This window comes from Hyperoodon ampullatus (genome assembly GCF_949752795.1).
Source record: "Hyperoodon ampullatus genome assembly, chromosome: 19".
NCBI lineage: Eukaryota > Metazoa > Chordata > Mammalia > Artiodactyla > Ziphiidae > Hyperoodon > Hyperoodon ampullatus.
The window spans coordinates 50,082,114-50,105,093 of record NC_136932.1 but is presented as its reverse complement, the minus strand read 5'-3'; the positions used below and the strand labels follow the sequence as shown (position 1 = coordinate 50,105,093).

Here is a 22,980-nt window from a genome sequence, read left to right as displayed (position 1 = left end):
CACTCTGTGCCAGGCACTGTTCTCAATATCTGACTTGGAATAATGACTCAACTCATCTCAACAACCCTCTAAGTTGTTTTTTTTTTTTTTTTGCGGTACGTGGGCCTCTCACTGTTGTGGCCTCTCCCGTTGCGGAGCACAGGCTCCAGACGCGCAGGCTCAGCGGCCATGGCTCATGGGCCCAGCCGCTCCGTGGCATGTGGGATCTTCCCAGACCGGGGCACGAACCCGTGTCCCCTGCATCGGCAGGCGGACTCTCAACCACTGCACCACCAGGGAAGCCCTAAGTTGGGTATTTTTATAATCATTTGCAGATGAGGAAACATGCACAGTGGTTAAGTAACTTGCCCAGAAATCACAAGGGGATGGACAAAGCCAGGCAGGTTGGTGTTAGAGCCGAGTGCAGGGAAAAGGTGAAGGTGGAGGAGAACTATGAACGTCAGGAGAGACCGAACAGTCTCCTGGCTCCAAAGGTGCCCAGCACAGGGCATGACACATATTAGGTGCTCAGTTAGTAGAAGTGACTGTTAAGATAACTAGAGGGCTTCCCTGGTGGCGCAGTGGTTAAGAGTCCGCCTGCCAATGCAGGGGACACGGGTTCAAGTGCTGGTCCGGGGGGATCCCACATGCCACGGAGCAACTAAGCCCGTGTGCCACAACTACTGAGCCTGTGCTCTAGAGCCCGTGAGCCACAACTACTGAGCCTGCGTGCTGCAACTACTGAAGCCCATGTGCCTGGAGCCCGTGCTCTGCAGCAGCAGAGGCCACAGCAGTGAGAGGCCCGCGCACCGCAGCAAGGAGTAGCCCCCGCTCGCCACAACTGGAGAAAGCCTGCGCACAGCAAAGAAGACCCAACACAGCCAAAAATAAATAAAATAAATATATTAAAAAAAAAAAGATAACTAGATAGTTCAACAGCCGCTCAGACCCAGGTGGGTGGTCGGCAGGCGCTGGGTGGGGAAGGGCTTCCCAGGCAGGAGCGCTGCAGCCAAGTGGGGAGCTCAGCCCTCTGCACCAAGCCAGCCCCACTCCCACCCCAGCTTCTCACCCCGCCACCTCCCCCAGCTGCAGCTCCCTTTCCTCAGCATCTCAGACCTCTCATGAACGGGGGCTGGCGGTTGGCAGTTTTTCTCCTGTCGGGAACAGCCACAGAAAACTGAGATCATTTCTCTGCTGTGTTGGCAGCTGAGAAAATGGCAATTTTTCGTATTTCCAATCCAAGAGTTCCCTCCTATTGGACAAAGGCCCCACATGCCTGTCTCTCCCCAGAAGGGACAGGGCAGGGGAGACTGGGGTGACCCGGGGAGACTCAGGACAGGGCAGTGGGTCAGCGCGGGGCAGGTCACCTCGTTGGCTAAGAGGCATGGGCTGCAGTGGTCTTGCGGTGGCAGGGGGCCGGTCGTGGGAGGAAGGGGCCACCAGCTGAGCACTTGCAGACAAAAAACAGGGACAGGCAGAGAGGTCAAAGCAACAGGTAATCCGGAGTCGCTGTGGGACTTCTCAGAGATCCAGGCAGACTGGGTTTTGCTGCAGCCCCATTTTACGTACAGGAAGCTCGAGTCCATGGAAGAGGCCTGGGTGGCCACATAGCTAATTTGGCTGGGCGGGTCTGGAAGCCAGCCTTGCAAATCCTTGGGTGGTCTCTGCAGCAGTCTGCCCCCTGCACACCCTGGTCCTGCCTCCGATGGGGTGGCCGCGCGGTGGCATGGCCGCGCGGTGGCAGGAAAGACAGCCACAGCCAAGACTGTGCGGGGCAAGGAGCTAAAGAGAGCAGACAGAGGTCTCCTCTGTGGCACGGGGGGTGGGGTCCCTATCCCCACAGGTCTGGAGCTCTGCAAGCCTGCAGCTGCCAGCAGCTCAGGTCACTCTCACTCCAAACCCTGCGATGGCCATTTCACTCAGTTTACCAGTTAATCTTCTAGGGCCTCCTTTCCCCACTTAATCTCCGTGCACCCTTCCCAGCCTGCACTGTGCTCCAGCCCCTCTGGCCTCCTTGCTGTCTTGAATGGTCAAGCTCACCCCTGCCCTAGGACTGGTCCCAATGTGATATTCAGATATTTGCTTAGTATGCTCCCTTGCCTCCTTCAAGTCTGCTTCATGATATTTAATCAAGTGAACATTCATTTTAATACTGCACAACCCCTCCCAACACACACACACACACACACACACACACACACACACACACGTGCGCTGGAATTCCCAATTCCCATACCCTACCTTTCTTTTATTTTCCTCAGCTCTTGTTGCCTTCTGACATATAATTTACTTATTGTATGTATTTATTATTTACTGTGACCTCCTCTCTGCCCCCCACAAGAATAAAGGCTCCATGAGTGCAGGGCTTTTTGCTGTATTCATGGATTAAGACCAAGTGCCTGGAACAGTGCCTGGCACACAGTAGGCAATAACTGAATACTTGCTGAGAGACAGGGAAGCGGTCTATGTGTACATGTATGTGCACAAGTGTATGTTCAGTGACTCGTCTGACAAATTGTTAAATGCCTACTTTATTCCAGAGATCCCAATAGACACTGGGGGATACAGCACCGGGAAGAGGGCACACAACTTCCAGGTCCATTCAAGTTTAATGCCAGTGAGGGGGCCAGGCAGTGCAGTTTACAAAGAGGGCAAATCGGAAATGAGTGGCAGGGGTTGGTGGGTCTTTGTTTAACTCAGAATCAGGGCAGGCTTCCAGGAGGAAGTGTGGATCCACTTGGGCCTTAAGGCTGAGTAGGAGATGGGGCAGAAACGTGTTCTGGTCAGAGGGAACCGTATGTACAGAGGCTCTGACATGGAAAAGCACGTGACCCAGGCAAAGGACTGGAGAGATGAGTGCGTCCAGATGGGTGGGCCTCGCTCAGGTATGGGGGCGTGTGGCTGTCGGTCCCCATCTGTGCTTATTCCCTGTGTGCATGAGACAGAGGGGTACGGCAAGAAGACCTCCGTATTCATGGTCAGAAAACCGGACCTCAAGAGCTGGTGTGGCCAGGTCTCCATTGAGCCTTAGCTTTACCCTCTGTAAAATGGGATGCTAGTTGCTGCCTTTACCTGGCGGTCACTGGTCTCCCAGTGACCAAATGAGATCATGGATCTAAACTCCAAAGAACTGCTGGGACCCTCAAGTGTACGGGTGAGTGCCCCTGACCATGCGGGTGTGCATTTGAGTGCACTGCACTGCCAGCTCCCACCGACACCTTTCTCCTGCCGTGACAAGTCTGCTGCATCATCTGTACCAAGCCACCAAAAATACACTTGCTCCTGGCCCTGACCCAGGCTCCCCACCAGTCTTGGGGGCTGGGGGAGGGTGGGTGGAGGCCTGCAAGGTGGGGTCCTACAACCTCTGGGCAAAGGCGGTCATCTTGTCTCTCACCATCGGCCCCTCAATGTGCAAGAGGACAAAGGCCACCTCGGAGGGCTGGGGCTGCGCCTCCCTCATCAGATTAGGGCCTCTCTGAAGATGGGCATGTCTCCCTTGTCATAGTGATCCCCAAGGGCAGGATCCATTTCCCCTCCACCCCTTCTGTCCTGCAGAAAAGCAGAGAGATTGTCACTCAGCGTGACTCTGGCTGATTCTGTTTAAGGGCTGACCACCTGTGGGGCTGTGTTCCTGTGGAGGGGTTTGGGCTTGAGGGTGTCCTGGTTGCCTGTTCTCTCCCAGGGTTAAGGGCTCGCCCTGTAAGGTCTGATGCTGTCCAGACCTGGATCCTTGGATGGGGATGCCTCTGAGAACCTGGACCATTCTGAGTGTCATCCATTTATCCAGGTGATCCTGGGCACATCACTCTCCCAGCTCTGAGGATCCTGAGAGATGGGCTCAGGAAACAGAGAGAAGCTGAGAAATTCCCCCAGCACACGACCTGCCCACCGCCCTTCAGTTTGAGTTGAATAGGAAGTCACTCAAGAGGAGAGAGTAACCAGTTGCCCATTCTCATGGGCCAAAAAAGGTGTGGGTGAGAATGCAGCAGGAAGGATGCAAGTCTGATAAAAAGCAGAACTTTCCAAAGGCAGATAATTATCTAGATAATTTGGACCCAAAAGGGTTTTCTTCAATTATCTTTTCTACCCTTTTTTTCTTCTGCACTGAATTATTCATTCTTGCGTTCATTCATTTGTGCAACAAGCATTGAATAATCCAGGTAATTGCTTCCATTTTCCACTTCATCCTGCTGGGTTGTCTGACAGCCAGCAGGGCCTGGGGTGGTGGAGTGGAGGGGGGGACCTGGCGGGGGGGGGAGGCGGTGGGGGAGGAGCGGAGAGGGGCAAACTTGGCAGAGGAAAGGAGATAATGACTTCTGGACCCTCAGCCTATCTCCCAAGAGTGGCTTGTCCCCTCTGTTACCACACCGGCCTCACCTGTCTTAGTGCGTGCCCCGCCCCCTCCCCGGCAGCCCATTGGTCCTCCAGAGACTGATGCCGTAGCTGGCAGAGAGTCGGTGCTCCCCGATACACTGCCCCATCCTTGGGGACTGCTGGAGTATGCCACCGCCAGCTGAATTGATGATAAGGAGGCCCACTTTTCATTTAAAAAGACAGAGCAGGAAAATAGAAACATTAATTTATTTTCAAAAAAAAAAAGCCACCCCACAACTGGTTCATTAATCTCTTATTAAAATTCTGTGCTGAGCACTGGCGAGGAAGCAGTAAGGAAGACCCTGGGGAGGGAACGGGGAGGAAGAATCATATCCATTTGCTAGCGTCTGTGGCTGGCCTCTGCGGAAGGAGCATGGGTGTGGGGCGGAGAGACAGGGGAGGCGACAAGAGGCTTCTCTGTGGCAGAACAAGTGAGCTGGAAGGGGGCTTGGCGGGCATCGCCTCCTCTCACTCTGCAGAGGAGGAAAACAAGACTTGGAGAGGGAGGTGACTGTCCTGTGGCTATGCAGCAAGCTGATGACAAAGTCAGGATTTGAACCTCTATGTATGATGGATCCCAGGGACCCAGACCGCCTTGAGTTTCAGAATGGGGGCCTTTTTCTCATCTCCCCAGCTGGACTCCAAGCTCATGACAAGGAGCCGAAGATCAGGTTTTGAGCCCCTCCATGTGCCCTCTGTCGTGCTTGGCAAGGTTTAGTAACACTACTGGTGACTGATTACCTTGACTGCTTGGGACCCGAGGCTAGTTTGAGGCCAGAGATCTTTGTATGAAGCGGAAGCCTCAGACAGAGGGGATGACAGAGGTGGTGGAATCTCTGCCGAGGGGCCTGGGGCAGACTGCCAATCTAGGAACCCCCTTTGGGCCCCGGTGCTGGTCCTGGTTCCAGAATGAACTGGCAGGATGACCTTGGCCGGTCCCTTTCCTTCTCCGAGTGTCCATTTCCACATCCGCACAAAGGTTGGATTTGGAGGTTCTGTGATCTCTTTTAGTTTCGGTGTTGTGAACCGCCATCACTGTGGGTAGGGCAACAAAGAGAGACCACCCCGCCCCCTATCCCCTCTGCCTCAGGTTGGAGTTGGTGCCTCTCTGGTTCTCAGATTCTGCAGCATCACAAGCACTCACTACCAATCTCAGGCCTGGGGTCTATCACTTTCAGACAAGTCCTGAGGGGGGGCCAGGAGGTGCCCGGGTCCCGTCCTGGTGTCCCAAAGTGGCCTTCCGTCCTTCAGCCAAGCACTATCCTCAGAATGGATTCCAATACAGCTCATTTTCTGCCACCAAGTTTATAACACATCCCCACCTACTGGTCTTAAACATTAACAAGGCTGTGTTGTGGCATAGGGCTCCAGGTGGCCAGGAAGATGGGTGTGTGTAGAGGGGGAAGGGGGAAGCATCACTCCTCACTCCCCGTAGTGAGGGAGCCTCCCAAGGCCAGCATTGACCCTGTCCTCCTGCTGTGGCCTCCCTCCATCTCCAAAGGAGCCCAGAACTTGGGTAATCGGTGGGGTGGGGAGAGCACGGACACAACCCGGAAGAGAAGCCAGGCTGGTGACCACGACGGTGAGGACACAAGCATTTGAGATCACGCATTCGGAGCATCATGGGACACGACATTCACATCGTGTTACAACACGTCACCCCAGACACGTATACCCTGTACGGGCCACTCGAGGGGTATGGCCACTTGCTCTCTTCCTGGTGTCTCTGTCTGTCTCCTCCCCCTCCCCTCTTCTGCCTCACGCCCCAGAGCTCCCTTTTCAGCTGACACCGCGAGGGCCCCCAACAGAGCTTTCTTCACACCCCATTCATTTCTTTTGAGTGCCTACTTTGTGTCAAGCACTGGAGAGTGGGGCAAAACCGAAGAAGACATGGCTCTTGCCCTAAATGCAAGTGTGTGGGAATCAGGAGGCTTACATGTATAGATACGCCCATAAATATGCCCACACATACCCTTCACACACACACTGACGTCCCTGAGGAGCGCTGGGAAGGCAGCATGAAGGGCCAAGGTAGCACAGGAAAGAGACCAATTACTTCTGTTGGGGTTTAGGAGCTGCTGATGAGCAGCCAAGGGGTAATCTAGGCAGACTCCCTGGAGGAGGTGATGTTTCAGTTGGGCTTTGAAGGCAAGGTAAGGATTTCTGGAGGCAAGGTATTCCAGATGAAGGGGCTGGTGGGTGCCAAAGCAGGAAGGCAGGAAGGTGAAAAGAGCGATATCTCATAAGATGCACGGAGGATGGAGGGGGGCAGTACCACAGAAGTGAAGATGTAGATTGAGACAAGATCCCAGAGGGTCTTGTATGTTGAGGGGGCAAAGAGTGTATCCTTGATCCTACAGGCAGTGGGGAGCCAGTGAAGGATACTGAGTAGGAAGCTGACAGAATCAGTCCTCTAACAGGTTAAGCAACCACCATGCCTTGCTAAACTCCTATCCAAACTAAAAATGAAGCAGAACAGCTCTCCAGAGACCAGATGCAGGAAAGTGGCCTTCTCAGATGGTTTCTGGCAGAAGCCTTGAGACTGACAGCAGTGTAGGGGCTGCCACCCCAGAGGCTGAGCTGGGCCCTGAAAGGTAGTGGGGCTCCGTTCACACATGGCATCTGCCCAGCTGTCCTGGCAAAGAGTGAGAAGGGGAGGGATGGGCCAGGGGCCACATTGTTGGGGAAGATGGGGAACATGAGGGAGGCAGCCCGAGGTCAGCCTGCCCGATGGCGCCAGTCAGAAACCCAGGCTCTTTGGCTCCCGGTCTGGCTGTGTGGTCAGAGCCCTGTGGCCTCGGTAGCCTGCCAGGCACGAAAATGTGCAACTGTACCCCTGCTCCAGCATCTTTGAAGAGCCCAGAAAACCCTACCAAGAGTTAGCTTGAAATGAGACTAAATCCATGTACCCTTTTCCTGATAAAGGCATGGTTTGGGTGTGTGTGTGTGTGTTAGGTATTCCTGAAGGGGAAACCCAGGCGAGATGGTATTTTTGCGGGAGGAACTTCTTTGGCCTTATCCATCTGGGGGGGGGTCCCCAAGCTTTGAGCATCTGCTGGTACCCTTCCCTAAGGAAGGGGAGTCTGAGGCATGGGCTGGGGATTCAGGGAAGAAACTTAGAAAGGGAGACAGATAATCAGGAGGGGGAAATGTCTGCCCAGTGGGGGACCCATGCTCCACCTCCTCAAATAGTTTCCTTCTAATCACCAGCCATTCCTGGGCCCTGGGTGTCCTGAGCACTGTGCTAAGCACTGGCTGTGTGAGGGACAGAGAAGAATAATCCCACCACCTGCCTCCACCACTCCAGGACTAACTGGGTACAGAGAAGACACCGATATCTGAGGAGGAGAGGAGGCAGACTTATTCCAAGAGAAGCAAGGCCAGGACAGCAAGGCCCTACTGGGGCTGGGTTTTAGGATGCCGACAAGATTCTGGCAGGTGAGGGAGGGGAAAGAATCCTTCATTGGAGGCTGAGGGGTCAGAAAGGTGGGCCGTCGGAACCCAATAAGAGTGCCTGAGCTGCCTGGAGGTGAGGCCATGGCTGGGCTTTTGGAAGGGAACTCTGGGAGCAAGACGCAGGGGATGGAGGCAGAACCACGCCTAGACCCAGGCCTGAGCTGGCTTTCCTCCTGCTGTGCCCCCAAACTCCCTGCTCACTGGGTCCGGGTCTCAAGCCTAGCCCCTGCAGTTGCAGTGCGCAGACATCCAGAGTCCCGTCTCCCTCCCCACCCTCAGTCTTGCACACGGAGCCCGAGATTTCTGGGTCCCAGCAGCATCCCCCCTGTCCATTCTTCTGATAAAGAACTGAGGTTGGCTGTGCCTGGTGAAATGAACGCAAAACAGCCCCCCAACCCCGAGCCACCACCTCGCTGAAGCCGGGGAGAACCAATCTACTCATAGAGGGAGGTCAGCCTGTTCCCCACCCCATCCTAGCCTCAGGACCCTAGTTTCCCAGAGCCCATTCTTCTCCTTATTCTTTCAACCTTGAGAAGGCGCCTTGGTCTGGGTGAGAGAGGCCGCTGGTTAGAGACCTTGGGCGCGCTCACGGCCCGCCTGGGCAGGCTCCTAGGGACCGAGCAGACGTGGGCAAAAGCTGAGCAGGGTACATGGAAGGTCCTCCGCCAGCGCGGAGAGCCCACTGCCCCCTCCATCCTAGCCCCTCCCCAGGCTGTCCAGGCTCACCCCTCGGCGTGGGGCAGCCAAGTCCCCCATCCCTTGCTGGCTGGGGAACTATGTGCCCGCTCCGCTCGTTTCCCGTTGGGAGGGGGCAGAGAGCCCCTCTTTCTCCATTCTCCCCTCCCCCGCCCCCAGCTCTCTCCCTCCCCTCTCGGTCAGCGCCCCTCGCCTCCTGGAGCGCCTCCAGCTTGCGGAAGGCCCGCTGCAGCCTCGTCCCGTCGGATCGGAGTTCCCACTCTGGGGGGCTGTTCCGCGACCCTAGGTCCCCCACCCGTATCCCTGTTGTCCCACTGCCAAAGCGCGCCAACCCCGGCTCCCACCCCCTTTACCGCGGAGCCCGGGGAGCAGACGCAACAGATTGCAGAACGCGAGAGCGCGGAGCCCGCTCCCTCCGCCCGCCGCCCAGACCCCCGCCCTCTGGCTCGGCTAAGCCGGCCATTTAGATGCAGCTCACAGGACGGCGGGCAGGCGATCCCCAGGCCCCTGTCCACTTCCCTTCTCCAGGACCGCCGCAGGAAGCGAGGCAGCGGGCGGCGCGACCCCGCACCGGCCTGCGCGCCAGGGGCGGGCGTAGACACGATCCCCGCGGTCCCCAGCGCCCTCAGCCCCGCCGACTGCCGGGCTGGGAGTGGCAGGAGGGGCGGCCCGGACGCGATCCAGCGGATCCCTCGGGTCCCTTTAGATTTCCGTGGGCGGACACGCCCCCAGACTCCCGGGTTTGGACCCTGCTGTCTAACCAGGAGGAGGTTGGAGTGATACCCCCTCTCGTCCTTTTCCGGGGCCGGATTCGGTCCCCAGGGCGGGCCTCGCAGCCTCCGCTCCCGCCAAAGGGTTTGGGGACTGGAGGTAACTCGAGCTGCCGCCCGAGATGCTAAGCTGGGAGCGGCGGCTGCGAGCCCTGGGGTGGAGGTTCTCCTTCTCCAGGCTCCTCTCTGCCCCCTCCAGCGGCTCCCGCCGCATCTTCACTCCCGAGTCCGCGCCGCGATACTCACCGTGGGCGAGCAGCGCCGAGAGGCAGAGCAGGGCGGCGCCGCCGCGGCCCGGCATCCCTGGGGCCATGGCCGAGGAGGGAGCGGGAGGGGGCCGAGGGGGCAACGGTCGACGACGACTTGGCCCCAGGCTGGGCTCGGTCACATCCAACTTCGGGTGGCCGTGGCGTCCGGCTGTCTCTGCTGAGGCTCTGGGGGCCAGGGAGTGCAATTCGGGGACACTTTGAGGGGAGGGGGCGTCCCGGGCGCCGCCGGCTACACCCTCGGAACTGGTGGGGTCGCAGCACCAGGCGGGAGGAGCCTCCACCTCCCGGCTGGTGCCCCCTGCAGGATCTGTGCGGCTAGGGGGGAGCCGCACGTGCGCTCCTGGGGCCGGGTGGCCACTGGCGTCTCGCGGGTTGCCTAGGGCCAAGTGTCGGTTTCCACAGCCCCGCGGCCCAGCTCGAATCCGAACTCGTTCGAGGGTGCAGATTTCCGATGCAAACCCCAGTTTCTTCGGTTTCGGTAGTAACCCCACATGGATAGCGCGGCTTCCTTCCTCTGAGCGCCCTGCAGCAGCAGCTCCAGCATAAAAATCCCAGGTTAGGTGCAAATGAATGATTTCTCTCGCAGAGAAAGAGAAAATCCAGGCAACTTTAATCCATCTGGAGAAGGAAAAGTTTCCGTGCAGTGATGAGACCGGCGACGCGGGTCGCCACGACCCGAGGCAACGCCCGGACCGAATGCCCGAGATGGGCAGCCCGCGGCTTGTCCCCTCGCCGAGCTCCCTGCTTGGCTCCAGCGCGCTATCTCCAGTCTCGATCAGGGCCCGGGCTCCACAGAGGCAGGCTCAGCGCCGCCTGCCTGGGCAGCGGCACCGCGGCTGGCGCGAGGGTGGCGCGGCCGGAACGGGCTGCCCCATGGAGATGGGGTTTAGAGAAGCGAGTGAGCGGGAAACCCGGCTATTGCGCCTGACCCCAGCCCTTCCTGCCCCGTGCGCCGACTCCAGCCTCCTGGCCGTGAGCGTCGTAGGATGGAGAGGGGCTCGGCCAGCCCGCGGCAGCCCCGGGTCTCCCCCCTCTCCTCCCTGGTCTCGCTGTCTCAGCAGAGGGCCACGCTGCTCCGCCTCGCTCCTCGCCTTTCCCGGGGGAACCTGCACAAACCTTGAACTTTTCCGGGGTTCAGAGTCTCCGATGTCTCCTCCTCCCCGCCGCCCCCGCCCTGCCCCCGGATGCCCGATGTCTCGGTGCAACCGGGCATCTGCTCGCTCTCTCTCTCTCTCTCTCTCGGAGTCAGTTTGGGTGAGCGGAGCGCCGCGCCTGCCTGGGCTGCGGGCGGCGAGACCCGGGCGCCACGCCAGGGGCCGGGGCACCGGGCGCCCGCGCAGCCCGCGGCCAGGGAGGCGGCAGCTGGTGCCTACGGGGCCGAGTGGAGAGGAGGTGCCAGCAGGGGGGCTGGCTCCCCATGGACGAGTGTGAGGGGAGGAGAAGAATCAAGGAGCAAAAAGGAAGAGGAGGTGGGGGGAGCCACAGTTGCACGAAGCCGCCGCCGCCGCCGCCGCCGCCGCCGCCTCCTCGGCGATCGCGCCGGCTGCTCCGCCGTAAATGACTCGAGAGAAACACACACGCTCGCGCTCGCCCGCCCTCCTCCCTCGTCCGGGATTCAGCGCCCACTCCGGCAGTAGCGGGCGCGGAGCCTGGCGCGCTCGCTCCCTTCCCCTCCCCTCCCCGATTCCCCGTGGTCACGTGGCCCCGGAGCGCGCGGCCCACGACTCGCGCGCCACGGAGACGCCCCCCCACCCCTGCCTCGCGCCCCAGCTCCCCCTTCCCTGTCCACGCGTCCATTCCGCATTCCCAGCCTGGGAGCGCGCGCGCGTCTCCTTAATGAGACTTGGGCAAGGGCCGACCTCACGATTCCGCTAACCCCTGTTTCATGTTTTATTTTTCCTCCCCAGAGCAGGCTAGCGCTGGGGCCCCAGTGGGGCCGGCCGGCTGCGGCGGCCGCATTTCCCCCCGGGAAGACGCCACCGCAGCCACTGTTGTCCCTTTTCAAAGGATGCTCTCTCCTCGCCGGGCGCCAGAGGTGTTTTACAGTCTCTCGGACAGAGGCGCGCATAGAGGGTACTCTATCCCCACCCCCAGAGTCTGCGTGGGGCTCTTCGGAGCCCTGGGTGGGAATCAGCCGAGCTGTCGCGCCCAGCCCCTTTCGGGCCGCGCCGGAGCTCGCCGGCTCAGCTCCGTTTGGAGATGGGTCTGGGACGCAGCTGCTGGAAAACCTGTCCGCTGCTGGGGGTGGAGGGACACGGAGAGGAGGGGACATGCCTTCCTACAAGTTGCTTTGCCAGCCTTTAAAGGGACATGGGGGTGGGGGTGGGGAAGTGTCCTCTTGCACACTCACCCAGGCACCTGCTGCCGAGGGGGAGGGGTGGGGGGTGGCGTTCCTTCCCACCGTCAGGCCCGTTCCATTCGAGCGCAACCCAGATCAGACCAGACGAGTCAACCGTCAACTGTCAGCCAGGCATTGGATCAATAGAAATGATTTTATAGCATCGTTGGGTATCACGCCCCAACCCCCAAGGAACGGCTCTCAATCCCACTCTACTCTGGAGGAAGAGGGTCTTCAATCCTATGGACATAGCTCGTATGGCGGGGGTGTGTGTGGATCTTCAGGGTCACCCCCCGCCCCCCGTGTCTCTTCACTCAACCAGACAGAGTGTGGGAAGAGGTAGGTCAGAGCAAGGCCAGCTGGGGCGCTTCGTCTCTGTCCCTCATCTGCCTGTCTCGGTCCTAGAACTCTCGACACTGTGAGTTTCCTTTTCGTCTAGAAAAGTGACATTTTCTTTTTGGAAAATGGGCTTGGAGCCTTCCCGGAAGCCTCCCTCCTCCCCAGCTGCTGGCTGTTGCCGCCTCAGCTTGGCATGGGGGCCTGCGGAGAGCGGCTCTCGCCCCTCCCCATACCCCACGTCTGTCTGGAGCTCGGAGGTGCAGTGTGGGGAGGGCTGGCCGGGCTCTTGGCGGCCCTGGGGATGGAAGGTGCTGGAGTCGTCAAGGAAGATGATTCTCATTAGGCCCCTAATGCCTGATGGCAATTAGTGTCACCCAAGGGCTTATTCACCCTCCCACTGAGAGGCGAGCCAGCCTCTGTGTGGGAGAAAGGAGGAAAGAAACCACCTCCTGAGACTGGCCCGGGGTAGGGGGGGCGTCCAGGAGGAGGAGGACGGAAGCAGGGAGGTCTCCTACCTCTGCCCACCTCCCCACAAGGAAGGGGCACAGGGCTTGTAAAGAGGAAGTCCAGAGGACAGACACAAGTTTGCTTTTCGGAGCTGAGGACCCACTGCTCCGGTGATGTGGGTCAGAGATTTCAGTCCACTCTCCCAGCTTCCTCTGGAGACTGGGCACAGTGTTCCGGTTCTTCTCTCTACCCCAGCCCCCGTAACCCAGAGCCCTTAGGTAATAGGAATCCAGCCTCCCTTTGCCCACTCAGTTGCCTCTCCTCCCTCCCTCTCTTCCCTCTCCCTCCCTTTCACAATATGGTGAATATTTCTGATATCACAGCCACTGCTCACGACGGTGAGCAAGACCGACGTGGCCTGTCCTTGTGGAACTTCCATTCTAGAGGGGAAGACAGACACTAAGCTTGTGATGATTACAAGCTGTGATAAGTTGTGATAAGTATGTGGCATAAAAATGCATGCATTTTTGCTCATCTTTTTTTTTTAGAAGGTCATTTCCAGAACGCTGTACATATTAACATTTTTTTTGATGTTGGAGTTTATTAATTAATTAATTATTTTTTTGCTGTGTTGGGTCTTCGTTTCTGTGTGAGGGCTTTCTCTAGTTGCAGCGAGTGGGGGCCGCTCTTCATCGCGGTGCGCGGGCCTCTCACTGTCGCGGCCTTTCTTGTCGCAGAGCACAGGCTCCAGACGCGCAGGCTCAGTAGTTGTGGCTCACGGGCCCAGCCGCTCTGCGGCATGTGGGATCCTCCCAGACCAGGGCTCGAACCCGTGTCCCCTGCATCAGCAGGCAGGTTCTCAACCACTGCGCCACCAGGGAAGCCCCTATTTTTGCTCATCTTATGGAGGAGACTGAGACCCAGAGTCAGGAAGGGTTGGGGGGCGGGGGCAGCCTGCTATCATTAGGGAATATGTCATTTCAGCCTCGGATTCTTCCGGTACCTTCTATGTGGATCCACCTTCATGGGCCCTGGAACAACCCCAGCCTTCTGCCAGGCAGCCGGGCAGAAGTTGGGCCCTGTTCCCTGCATGGATGCCCATCAGGGACCCACACAGAAACTGCCTGACCTGCCACGACGGTGGACCTGGTGACATCTGCCCCTGTTTTTCAGGACCCCTGCCCACAGAAGAAGATAGGACAAGTCAATGTGGGCCTTCACTAAGGGGAGCTCATTGTTTGTGTGTGTGTGTGGGGGGTGCTCCTGTGATCCTCCTGGAATCCTAGTCTGGCTCAGCTGGGGAGGGGTTCAGAGATTCCTAAGGTTCCTGGCAGAGGAAAAGGGAGGCCTTCCTGGAGGAGGTGAACTTTGAGCTGCGCTGAAGGAAAGACAAGTTGGTGTGGGCCAGGGGAGGGGGAGAAGAGAGAGGGGAGGAGGCTGTTACAGAAAGAGTGAGCAGCTTTTATAAGGGCGCGGCATCAGGGGGGGATACAGTGTGAGCAGGAAACGGCAGGCTGGAGCGTGGAGGGCTGGGAAGGGGGGGCACTGGGGAGGGACGCTGGAGAGGCAAGCGGGCACACGGCCTCCGCCCACAAAGGTATATGCCTGTGATGACATGCACTCCCAGGGTTATTATGTTCAGTGACACACAACTTCACATGTACATGGTCACAGACTCGGAGATGCTTGTCAAGCATCTTATCAGCTTATGCGTGCGCACAGACACACACACACACACACACAAACCCTTAGCAAAATGAGTTGGCCCCTGTTTAGGGTCTTTCTACTCTCATTTCCCTAGAACACTCCACCTTGAGTTCCTCGGCAGGCAGCACGCTCTCTCCAACCCTCACCCTCTGCCAAACCCTGATCTAGGCGTCCCCCATCCCTCCTCCCTCTGGCACACAGGGACAGTAAGCTAGGACCACCCCCGGGCACGCAGCCAAGGGAGGATTTGGACTCAGGCCATGCTGGCTGGGCTGTGCTCTCCCATCCTTTCCTCCCCACCCCCAACAGAGCTTCACTTAATTCCAGGGCAGAGCTCTGATCAAATGTGAAGCAGAGAAGTAGAGAACCAGAGCCAGAGAGAGAGAAAAATACAAAGTGAGCAAGCACGCGCTTTTTGCCACAGCCCAGCAGCTAAATGGCAGTCAACTCATGACGTTCCTACAACTTACTCAACTCCCCTCTCATTAGCCAACTTGGCTGCCAGGTACAGGTGGAAGAGGAAGAACCAGGGGCCCAACTTCTCCCCAGAGCCTCCCCAACTGTCGCCTGCAAGCCCACAGAGCCTTCGAGCCAGCTCCGCCTGGCTCCTGGGGTTGGCAGTGCCCGGGATTCTTGCTTTGGGTAGAGACTGCCCAAAGCTGCTGCAGAAGATGAGAGGGGAGCCACGAAGTGGGAGGAAGCCCTTACACCACAGATTTGTATGATCTTCAGAGGCCATCCAGGAAATCCATGAGTGTTACAGGTGGGAACGAGACCAGAGCAGTGGGTGATTTGCTTGACTTCACAGAGGGAACTCATTTCAGAGCTGGGATCAAAACCCAGGTTCTCCCGCCTGCTCCCTTAACATGGGAATCCTTGCTTTAATTTCCTGCCCCATCTCCCAAATCTGATTCTCAGTTTCTTCCTGTCTCACTCTTGCTATAAAACCATCTATGGCTACCCACTGCCTCTAGGATTAATTCCCAATTCTTCAGATTTGCATTGATTGCTTGATACATACCTTTTCTCCCCTTGGCCACTCTCCCCCAAACAGGCCGTACATTTTTCTGCCTTGGTGCCTTTTGCCTGTGGTTTTCTCTGCTTGGAATACCTGTTCCTCCTTCCTCACTTCCTTCTGGAGCCTTTTCTGCAAAGCCTTATTCATCACTCCAGAGGGAATTAATCACTGTCTGCCTTGTAGTTGGAATTCACCCGCTCTCTTAGCTTCTCCTTATAAAATCCTTAAGGACAAAGATTATGTCTTACTCATCTTTCAGTCTCCCCCAACATTGAACACAGTCCCATACATACCTTAAGTGTTTAATAACTGTTTACTGAATGAACGAAGAAATGAACAAATGAATGAATGAATGAATGAATGAATGAAGGGCAGAAAAGGCAATAGTTTGGACACCAATGTCCTGCAGTGTCTCCCTATCCATTACCTTTTTGAATCTCCACTATAATCCTGAGCAGTAGGTAAATATTATCTCCATTTAGTGATGAGGAAGCTGAGGCTCAGAGAGGCAAAGGAACTTGCTCAAAGTCACACAGCTTGAAAGTGAGAGAGCTGGGATTTGATTCTGTCTGCCCGTAAAGCCTGTGTTTGTTTCACCTGCTCAGAGCACGTAGGATTAAAAATGCCCTCTCAAGATCATCTCCCCAGGACTCCCTAAGTCCACCTTGAAATCCAGCAGCAGGGGACACTCAAAGAGAGTCTGGGGCCACCGTAGTGTTTTCCTCACTTGGAGATTCCGCCCCCCACCCCATCCTCAGGCTAAGTGAAAGCATCTTTGTTTCCACCTCCCCGTCTGTCTCTCAGAATCTCACGGACAGTTACCACGGGCTGTCTATAGGTGATTCGGAGTCTAATTCCTGGAGCCAAACTGCCTGGGTTCAAATCCCAGCTCTGCTGTCTACTATTTATGTGACCTTGGGCAACTTACTTAACATCTCCTGTCCAGTTCCTCAGCTCTAAAATGAGGATAGTGATAGTAGCTATCTGGCAGTGTTGCAAAGTACCTGGGAGCAGTAACTGGCGAGTACTCTGTGTGTGTTTTGTATCATTATTTTCAGTATCATGTTCTTCCCTGGGAGGCAAACCCCAAAGGGTTTGCCTTCTCCTTTCTCTTTCTGTGAAGAGTGGTCTCTGGTTTTTTCTGTGTGTTGTTGATGGGCCCCCTAAACTTCCTAGGCATCCTTTGTAAGATAAGCAAGCAAAACTGGGCAAGAGAGCAGCTCCAAGGAAAGCCAAATCAAAGTGACTTTTGTGGTGGCAAATGCTTAATAATAACTTTACAAATCCAGTTGAATTACTATGAATAAAAACCCTCTTTTTTTTTTTTTTTTTTGTACGAATACCGCTCCCGTCTCCCAGAGAGCACACAGCTACAACCCTGAAATCCACCCAAAAGAATCATTACTGAGAAAACAAGCTAAAAATAACCCCAAAGGAAGCAGTGCCAGCACAGAAGCAGTTCCTTGGAGATGGGAGCGTCCAAGGAAACTCTTCTGTTGCTTCTGGGGTAATAGAGTCTAATTTTAAATCTGGAGTTGCTTTGGGTGGTGGGTCCTGGCCCCCAACCCCGCAGTCTAAGCCTCTAGGTCATATTCAGTAAACTTCCTGGGCATCCGGCCTTGCGCCATCTGCTGGTGCCCAAGGAGGGCTGCGGTAGGTTGGGGCCCCCCTCCTGGTCCCACCGCCGGCTCGGTTACTCCCTTGTGGGACCTGGGCTCCTTTCCCCTCTCGAGGGCCAGCCTTCCGGAGCTCGCTGGGCTGCTTCTCTGCCCGGTCCTGTGAGTTAGCCTGCCCTGGAGGCGGCTGCCCTCCGCTGTGGGTCCCCGTGTCCCAAGACACTCTGCCAAGTGCTTTACATACACAGCCTCCCCATCTTCTCCTCAGGGCAGGTCCTGGTTTCCAGGTAAAGAAAGGAGGCTCAGAGAGGCTGAGTCACTGGTTCAAGGACGCACAGGGAGTGAAAGCATAGAGTTAGAATTTGAACGCAGGTCAAGTCTGCCTGATGTCAAAGATCCTTTGGGCAGCCCTGAGTTGAGGGGCTCTCCATCCCCAGGGCCCACAAGGTGGAGGTCCCGGGGGGATGTTCATGTGACAGAAACTGCATTTGCCCTTTAGAATGAGTTTCCCAAGGCAGGTGCTGTGTCTGCCCTTTAAGTCTGGGAGCAGGGCTCGGGGGGGGTGGAGGGCAGGTCCCCTGGGCAGGGACTGTATCTCTCAGACTGGGCTTTCCACGAGGCAGGGCTATGTTCCCCCCCACCCCCCATCAGAAAGGAGGTTCCCAAGGGCAGGCCTCCCTGCTTAGTCTGGGACTTGCCCCAACAAGACTGTCATCAGTCCGGGAGAGGCCCCGGGGCAGGACCCCTCCTTCCCCTCTCGAATTGGGGGCTGCTTTATAGAGGGGCTGAAGCTGCCGCATGAGGCAAGAGCACCCCACGCGGGGGCCCCACCCTCCTCGAATTAAGTCCCAGCAGACGCTGTCCTTGGTCTCCCATCCCCCCACTTGCCACTTCCCTGGGATTCCAGAGTTCCCGGCTGGCCGGCCGGCTGGCTGGTGACAGCCCAACAAATGGGAAGCGCAGAGGCATAAACATGGGGCTCTCCTTGGCAGGGGCCAAGCTGTTTTTCTCCTCCTGGGGAGATGAATGCTTGTCCCTGGGAAGGCTGACAGCTTTTCTTCCTGAAAGGGCCGCAGTTCCTCTTGATTGAAATGTGTCCCTGTCGTGATGAGGCTGTCTCCAGGGGGTGCGGCCCTTCTGGTTCCCCCTTGCCTGGCCTGTAGGCTCTGTCCATCTAGAGAAGATAGATGACGTTATTTCAAGCCGAGATGATGCAACCAGGGTCAGAGTGAAGTGTTTAATTGGAATGTCAGGGGCCGTGGCCTGGCTCTGCTGGGATGATTGATTTCCCGGTGGTGCTTGTCAAAGGAGCAGCCACGGCGGGGAAGGAGGTGCGGGGGAGTCTGCCAGTGACCCTGGGGAGGCCAGGGTGGTGGGAGGCTGCCAGCCCCCGTCTATACCTTCAGGGAAGACACCCAATGGGCTTCTGCCTACTGCAAAGGGGAAACTGAGGCACAAGGAGAGAGGGTGACATGGTGGGAGGCATTATGGGGATGAAGATGCCAGAGCTTCAAACCTCAGCCTTCATTTCTGGCTGACAGCTCTGTTTCCCCCCTGCTCTCCATCCCTTCTGGTCCCTTCCCTGTGCTGAGAGGAGGGCCGTGGGAGAGGGCATGGTTGTCCCAGGACACAGATAGGACACAGCCCGTCCTACAGCCTCCCATCACCCCACTGGCTCCAGCCCGCTGAGGACTGGCAGGGTGGCAACTGAGTTTAGAAGCCATTGACCCTCACCTGTGCTGGGCAGGAAACTCTTCTCATCGCTTCCAGAGACTGAGGTCACTTCCTTGTGGGGAAACTGAGGCAGGGAGCTGGGTTTGGTGGCAAATCATGAGCATCCCTCTTCTGCCCCACATGGTCCTGTCCCAGGGGTTGAGGAAGAGCTGGGGGTGGGCAGCAGGCTGGGCCCTGTCCATCTTACCTCCCATCTTAGAAAGCTGACTGCAGGCCGGTGGGGAATGGAAGGAGGCCAAGGCAGGAGAAATGGGAGGTGTTCCCGGGTATAAAGCGCTACGGTGAGCGTGCTCCCTCTCCTTGCCTGGGCGTAGGAGTGAGTCGAGGGAAAGAACAGTCTGGGGAGGTGCTGGGGAAGGGAAGCCAAGGCTGCAGAGAGAGAGGGGACACACAGGCTTGGGCTAGAGTGGCGACAGCCGGGCAGGGACTGGAGGAGATGGGAAGGCTGGAGCCTGGATCTACAGTTTGGAGTGACTTAAAGGAGAAGGTGGGATTGGAGGGGGTTGCTCTCTCCAGAGAATACCTGCTGTTTTTCATCTCAGCCTCAGAAGGCTGAATCCAAGACATTACGTTTGGTGGCTGTCAACATGATCACCACCATCACCACCGTGATCACCAGAGTCACTCTCATCACAGCTCTCATCACCACCATCGCCACTGTCACCGTCATCACTACCATCACCATCATCCCCATCCCCATCACCACGTTCACGACCGTTATCATCACCACTCGCACCATCACCATTATCAACATCATCGCAACTCTCATCAACACCATCACCACGGTCACCGTCATCACAATATAATCAGCACCATCACCATCGTCACCCTCATTACCATCATCATCACCACTTTCACCAGCATTACTGTCATCACCACCATCACCATCATCGCCCCTGTCACCATCCACATCAAGGGCCATCATCACCATCCGTCATTGTCCTTGTCCTGCCCTCCATTCCTGCCTGATGCTTTACAGTTCATTTCAAAGCACTTCCATATCCTTCCTCTAATAAAAAATTAATCAGAGGCTGGTGAAGCAGACAGGGTTGCTCTGATGATCTCCATTTCACAGCAGAGGCAACTGAGGCTCAGTGATGGTAAGTGACATGCCCAAGGTTCAACAGCATGCTCACGGACAGGCTATTCCTAGAACTGGGTTCTGTCCACTGGCTCCAAGCTCTCCCTGCCCCTGCCTTGCTGCTGTAGAATCATCATGGTCCTCTCTCTCCTGTGCTTCCTCTTCCCGCTTGCTATCAACGTGAACTGGGGAGGAAGACTCTAGCTTTGTTACAGCAAGAGAGGCTTTGGCCATAATAGTACAAGCCCAGGTGTCTGCCCAGGGGCACCTCCCTTCCCCTTGTCGGGCTCCAGTTTCCTCATTTCCATAAGTACATTTTGGGCCTGATGAAATCTATGGGCTCTTTCTACCCTGCTAGTCTGTGATGGTGCTGCAGAAAAAAGTCATCGAAACAGAGGAAGAGATAGAAAAAAACAGTGAAATGGAGACATAGACACATATAGACCAAGACAGAGACCCAGAGAGACCAAGGAAGACCTAGCGGAAAGATCCAGGGATATACAGAAATAGAGACAGAGACAGAAAGCAGGAAAGCAACCAAGAACATGTCGGAGGAGATGTAAGAGGCCAAAGCCCAGGAGGAAAAGCAGGATGGAACGGCTACTTCTCTGCCTGGTGGTCTCTCCGCCTGCCCCCTGCCCTGTTTCAGAGTGAGAACTGCCTAAAGAAGGGACAGCCAGTGCCACCTCGAGGTGCTTCTGGAAGGCTGTGGCTGTGAGGGCAGCTCCTGGGTGTTTCTGTGTCTATGTGCACGTCCCCGCGTGTGGAGTTTCGGGTGGTGGAAGTCTTCTGTTTGGATACTGGGAAGGATGCCGGAACTCCCACCGTGGCTTTGTACCTCTTTACAGCCCGGCCCTTGCGGCAGCAAGATGCTGATTTGGCTGCCACTGCCCTTGTCACGTTAAGTCCGGAAAAATGGGATGCAGCGGAAGTGGGGTGGCAGGTTCAGGCTGCGTTCATAAGGGAGCTGGTAGGGGGGGCTTGTAGGGGCTCCCCATGCCCTCTCAGAGGCTTGGGGATGGCTTCTTCCCTCCTGTAAGGCTCCCACGTCAGTTCTCAGCCACGGAGGTTCTGCTACCCTGGACTGGAGGCCGGGCTCAAGCTCAGCTTGTGGACACGCTGCTGAGTGTCCCCCAGCCTCTACCCAGCCAAGTCCTCATCGGGCCCATGACTCACATCTTCCCATCATCGGTTTCATTCACAAATCCAGCATTGTCACTTCCCTCTTTGGAATCTCTCTGCGGCTTCCCATGGCCCGCAGGGTCCAAGTGCTTGGAATTGCTGCAGCACTAGACTTGGAGGTGTCTGGGCTGCTCATTCCTGCCTGCACCCGCGTCAGTCTCGTCTCTGCAAAGCCCCACTGAAGGAGCAGCCACAGGACCCCCTTGGTTTCAGCTGGCTGTACCTGGGGCGGACCTAACTCAAGGGCAGGCCACCCAAGGCTGCAGGGGACTGGAGAGCATTGAAAGGGGCCAGAAATATGAGGCAGAAGCAGAGTGTGAAGGGGTCAGGGCAAGCACAGGCTAGGAGGAGGCTTGGGTGGCCCCGGGCTCTGCTAGGGGATCCCCAGAGAGCTCCAGGTCCCAGGCGAGACCACCTGTCTCACGTGTTTCCTACTAGCAACGCCCCCGTTGGTGGAGGGAGGGACCCAGCAAGGCAACACGTGAGTGACTCTGCTTGTCTGCACCCTCGTTTCCCCCACTCACTCCTTTCCTCCAGTTTTGCACCTAATGCTTTAGCCACAGGGGACTGTGTTCTTTGAATGCCTCATGCTGTTTAACACTGCGCTATCCCCTTTGCCTGGAACACCCCCTGCCAGATAGTCCCAGGACACTTATCCCTCAGCCTGTCTCTGCGAGGAAGTTTTACTGGCCATCCCCTCCCTGCCTTGCCCGCAAAGTCGGTCACACATTTGCCTGCCCAGCGTGCCCCTACAATTGCCCTGTGGTGCTTGGTCCCGGTCTGTCTACCCCTTTAGACTGAAAACTTGCCAGGGGCGGAGACCATGTCTTTCATCTCAGCATCCCCAGCTCCTGGCACGGGGCCTGGCATGCAGGCAGCATTAGAGCCGTGTTGCCCGAATGAATAGCTTCAAAAGTTCCTGCATGGACAGCAGGAATGTGGGAGGAAGACCAGGCTGGGGTGGGCTGGGGACAGACAGTGAGTGAGGTTGGCAGGTTTCACTGGGGCTGTCTGGGGACTCGGACATGGGGGTGCCCAGGACAAAAAGGGCATATGAGCCTGGAGCTCGGGAGACAGCATAGAGAGAGCAGATAAGGAAGCTAAGCAGGGATGGGCTTGCAGAGGACAGACTCCCCCCTTCTCTGGCTACCTGAGCTGGGGGTTTCCCAGCTTCTGTGGAGGTCCTTCTGTGGAGGTCAGGATGCTCAAGATCGGGTATCTGTGCTGCTTGGAACGCCTTTCTCCCTCTCCAGTCCCCAGGTTTCAGTGATGACTGTTTTCCTCATGAATGAGCAAGCAGACCAGTCACTGAGGTTTCCTTTGGATCACCCTCTGCCGGGTAGCCAGCATCGCCCTTTCTCCTTCCGTGGGGTCTGGTACCACCGGCGGGGAATGGGTCAGCCTCACTACAAAGCATGATGGGGCTGTGGAAACCCATGACAGCAGGGGGAATAATACGTGGGCAGGGGGATGGTGCAAAGCCAGGCTCAGAGGCTGGAGCCAGGGTGGAGGATGGGTCTTTCCAGAACCTTCGTCCTTGGGAGAATCAGCCACCATTTTTCGAGTGCCCTCTATGTTCCAGGCAGGGTGGCAGGCACAGTATAGGTGCTGTCTTCATGCCATTCTTTCTGGCAGGGAGTTTGCCCTGCTTTTCAGATGAGGAAACTGATACTCACAGAGCATCACTGATATAACAGTCCTGCAGCCACACAGCGCCAGCATTCAAATCCAGGCCTCTGGGACTCCATAGCCCATGTCCTTCTGGAAAGTCACTGGGAGGGAATGAGTCACAGGCCTGGGCCTGCTTACCACAGAGGCTGGATCTCCCCCAGGAGCTGTGGGTGCAGGGCACAGCCCACCCTGGCCTTGTCACAGCTGCTCCCTCTTTCCTCCTGTCGTCACCATCAGAACTGCTATCCAGTTATTTCCAGCGTCCCCATCTACGTGGTAGGATTGCACTGCCTGGTCCCCTAG

The 22,980-nt window shown here is 56.9% G+C and overlaps 1 protein-coding gene across 1 annotated transcript in view; it reads right to left on the bottom strand.

Moving 5' to 3' along the window:
• TMEM132E (transmembrane protein 132E) overlaps window positions 1-9,588 on the bottom strand; it is a gene marked incomplete at both ends in the record, with an annotated part of 48,846 nt that extends 39,258 nt beyond the window's left edge. The window contains one exon of the mRNA XM_079724988.1: window positions 9,522-9,588. Within this exon, the coding sequence (XP_079581114.1) occupies window positions 9,522-9,588 (67 nt within the window). The remainder of the gene's footprint in view (window positions 1-9,521) is intronic.
• Between the last annotated feature and the right edge of the window lie 13,392 nt (window positions 9,589-22,980).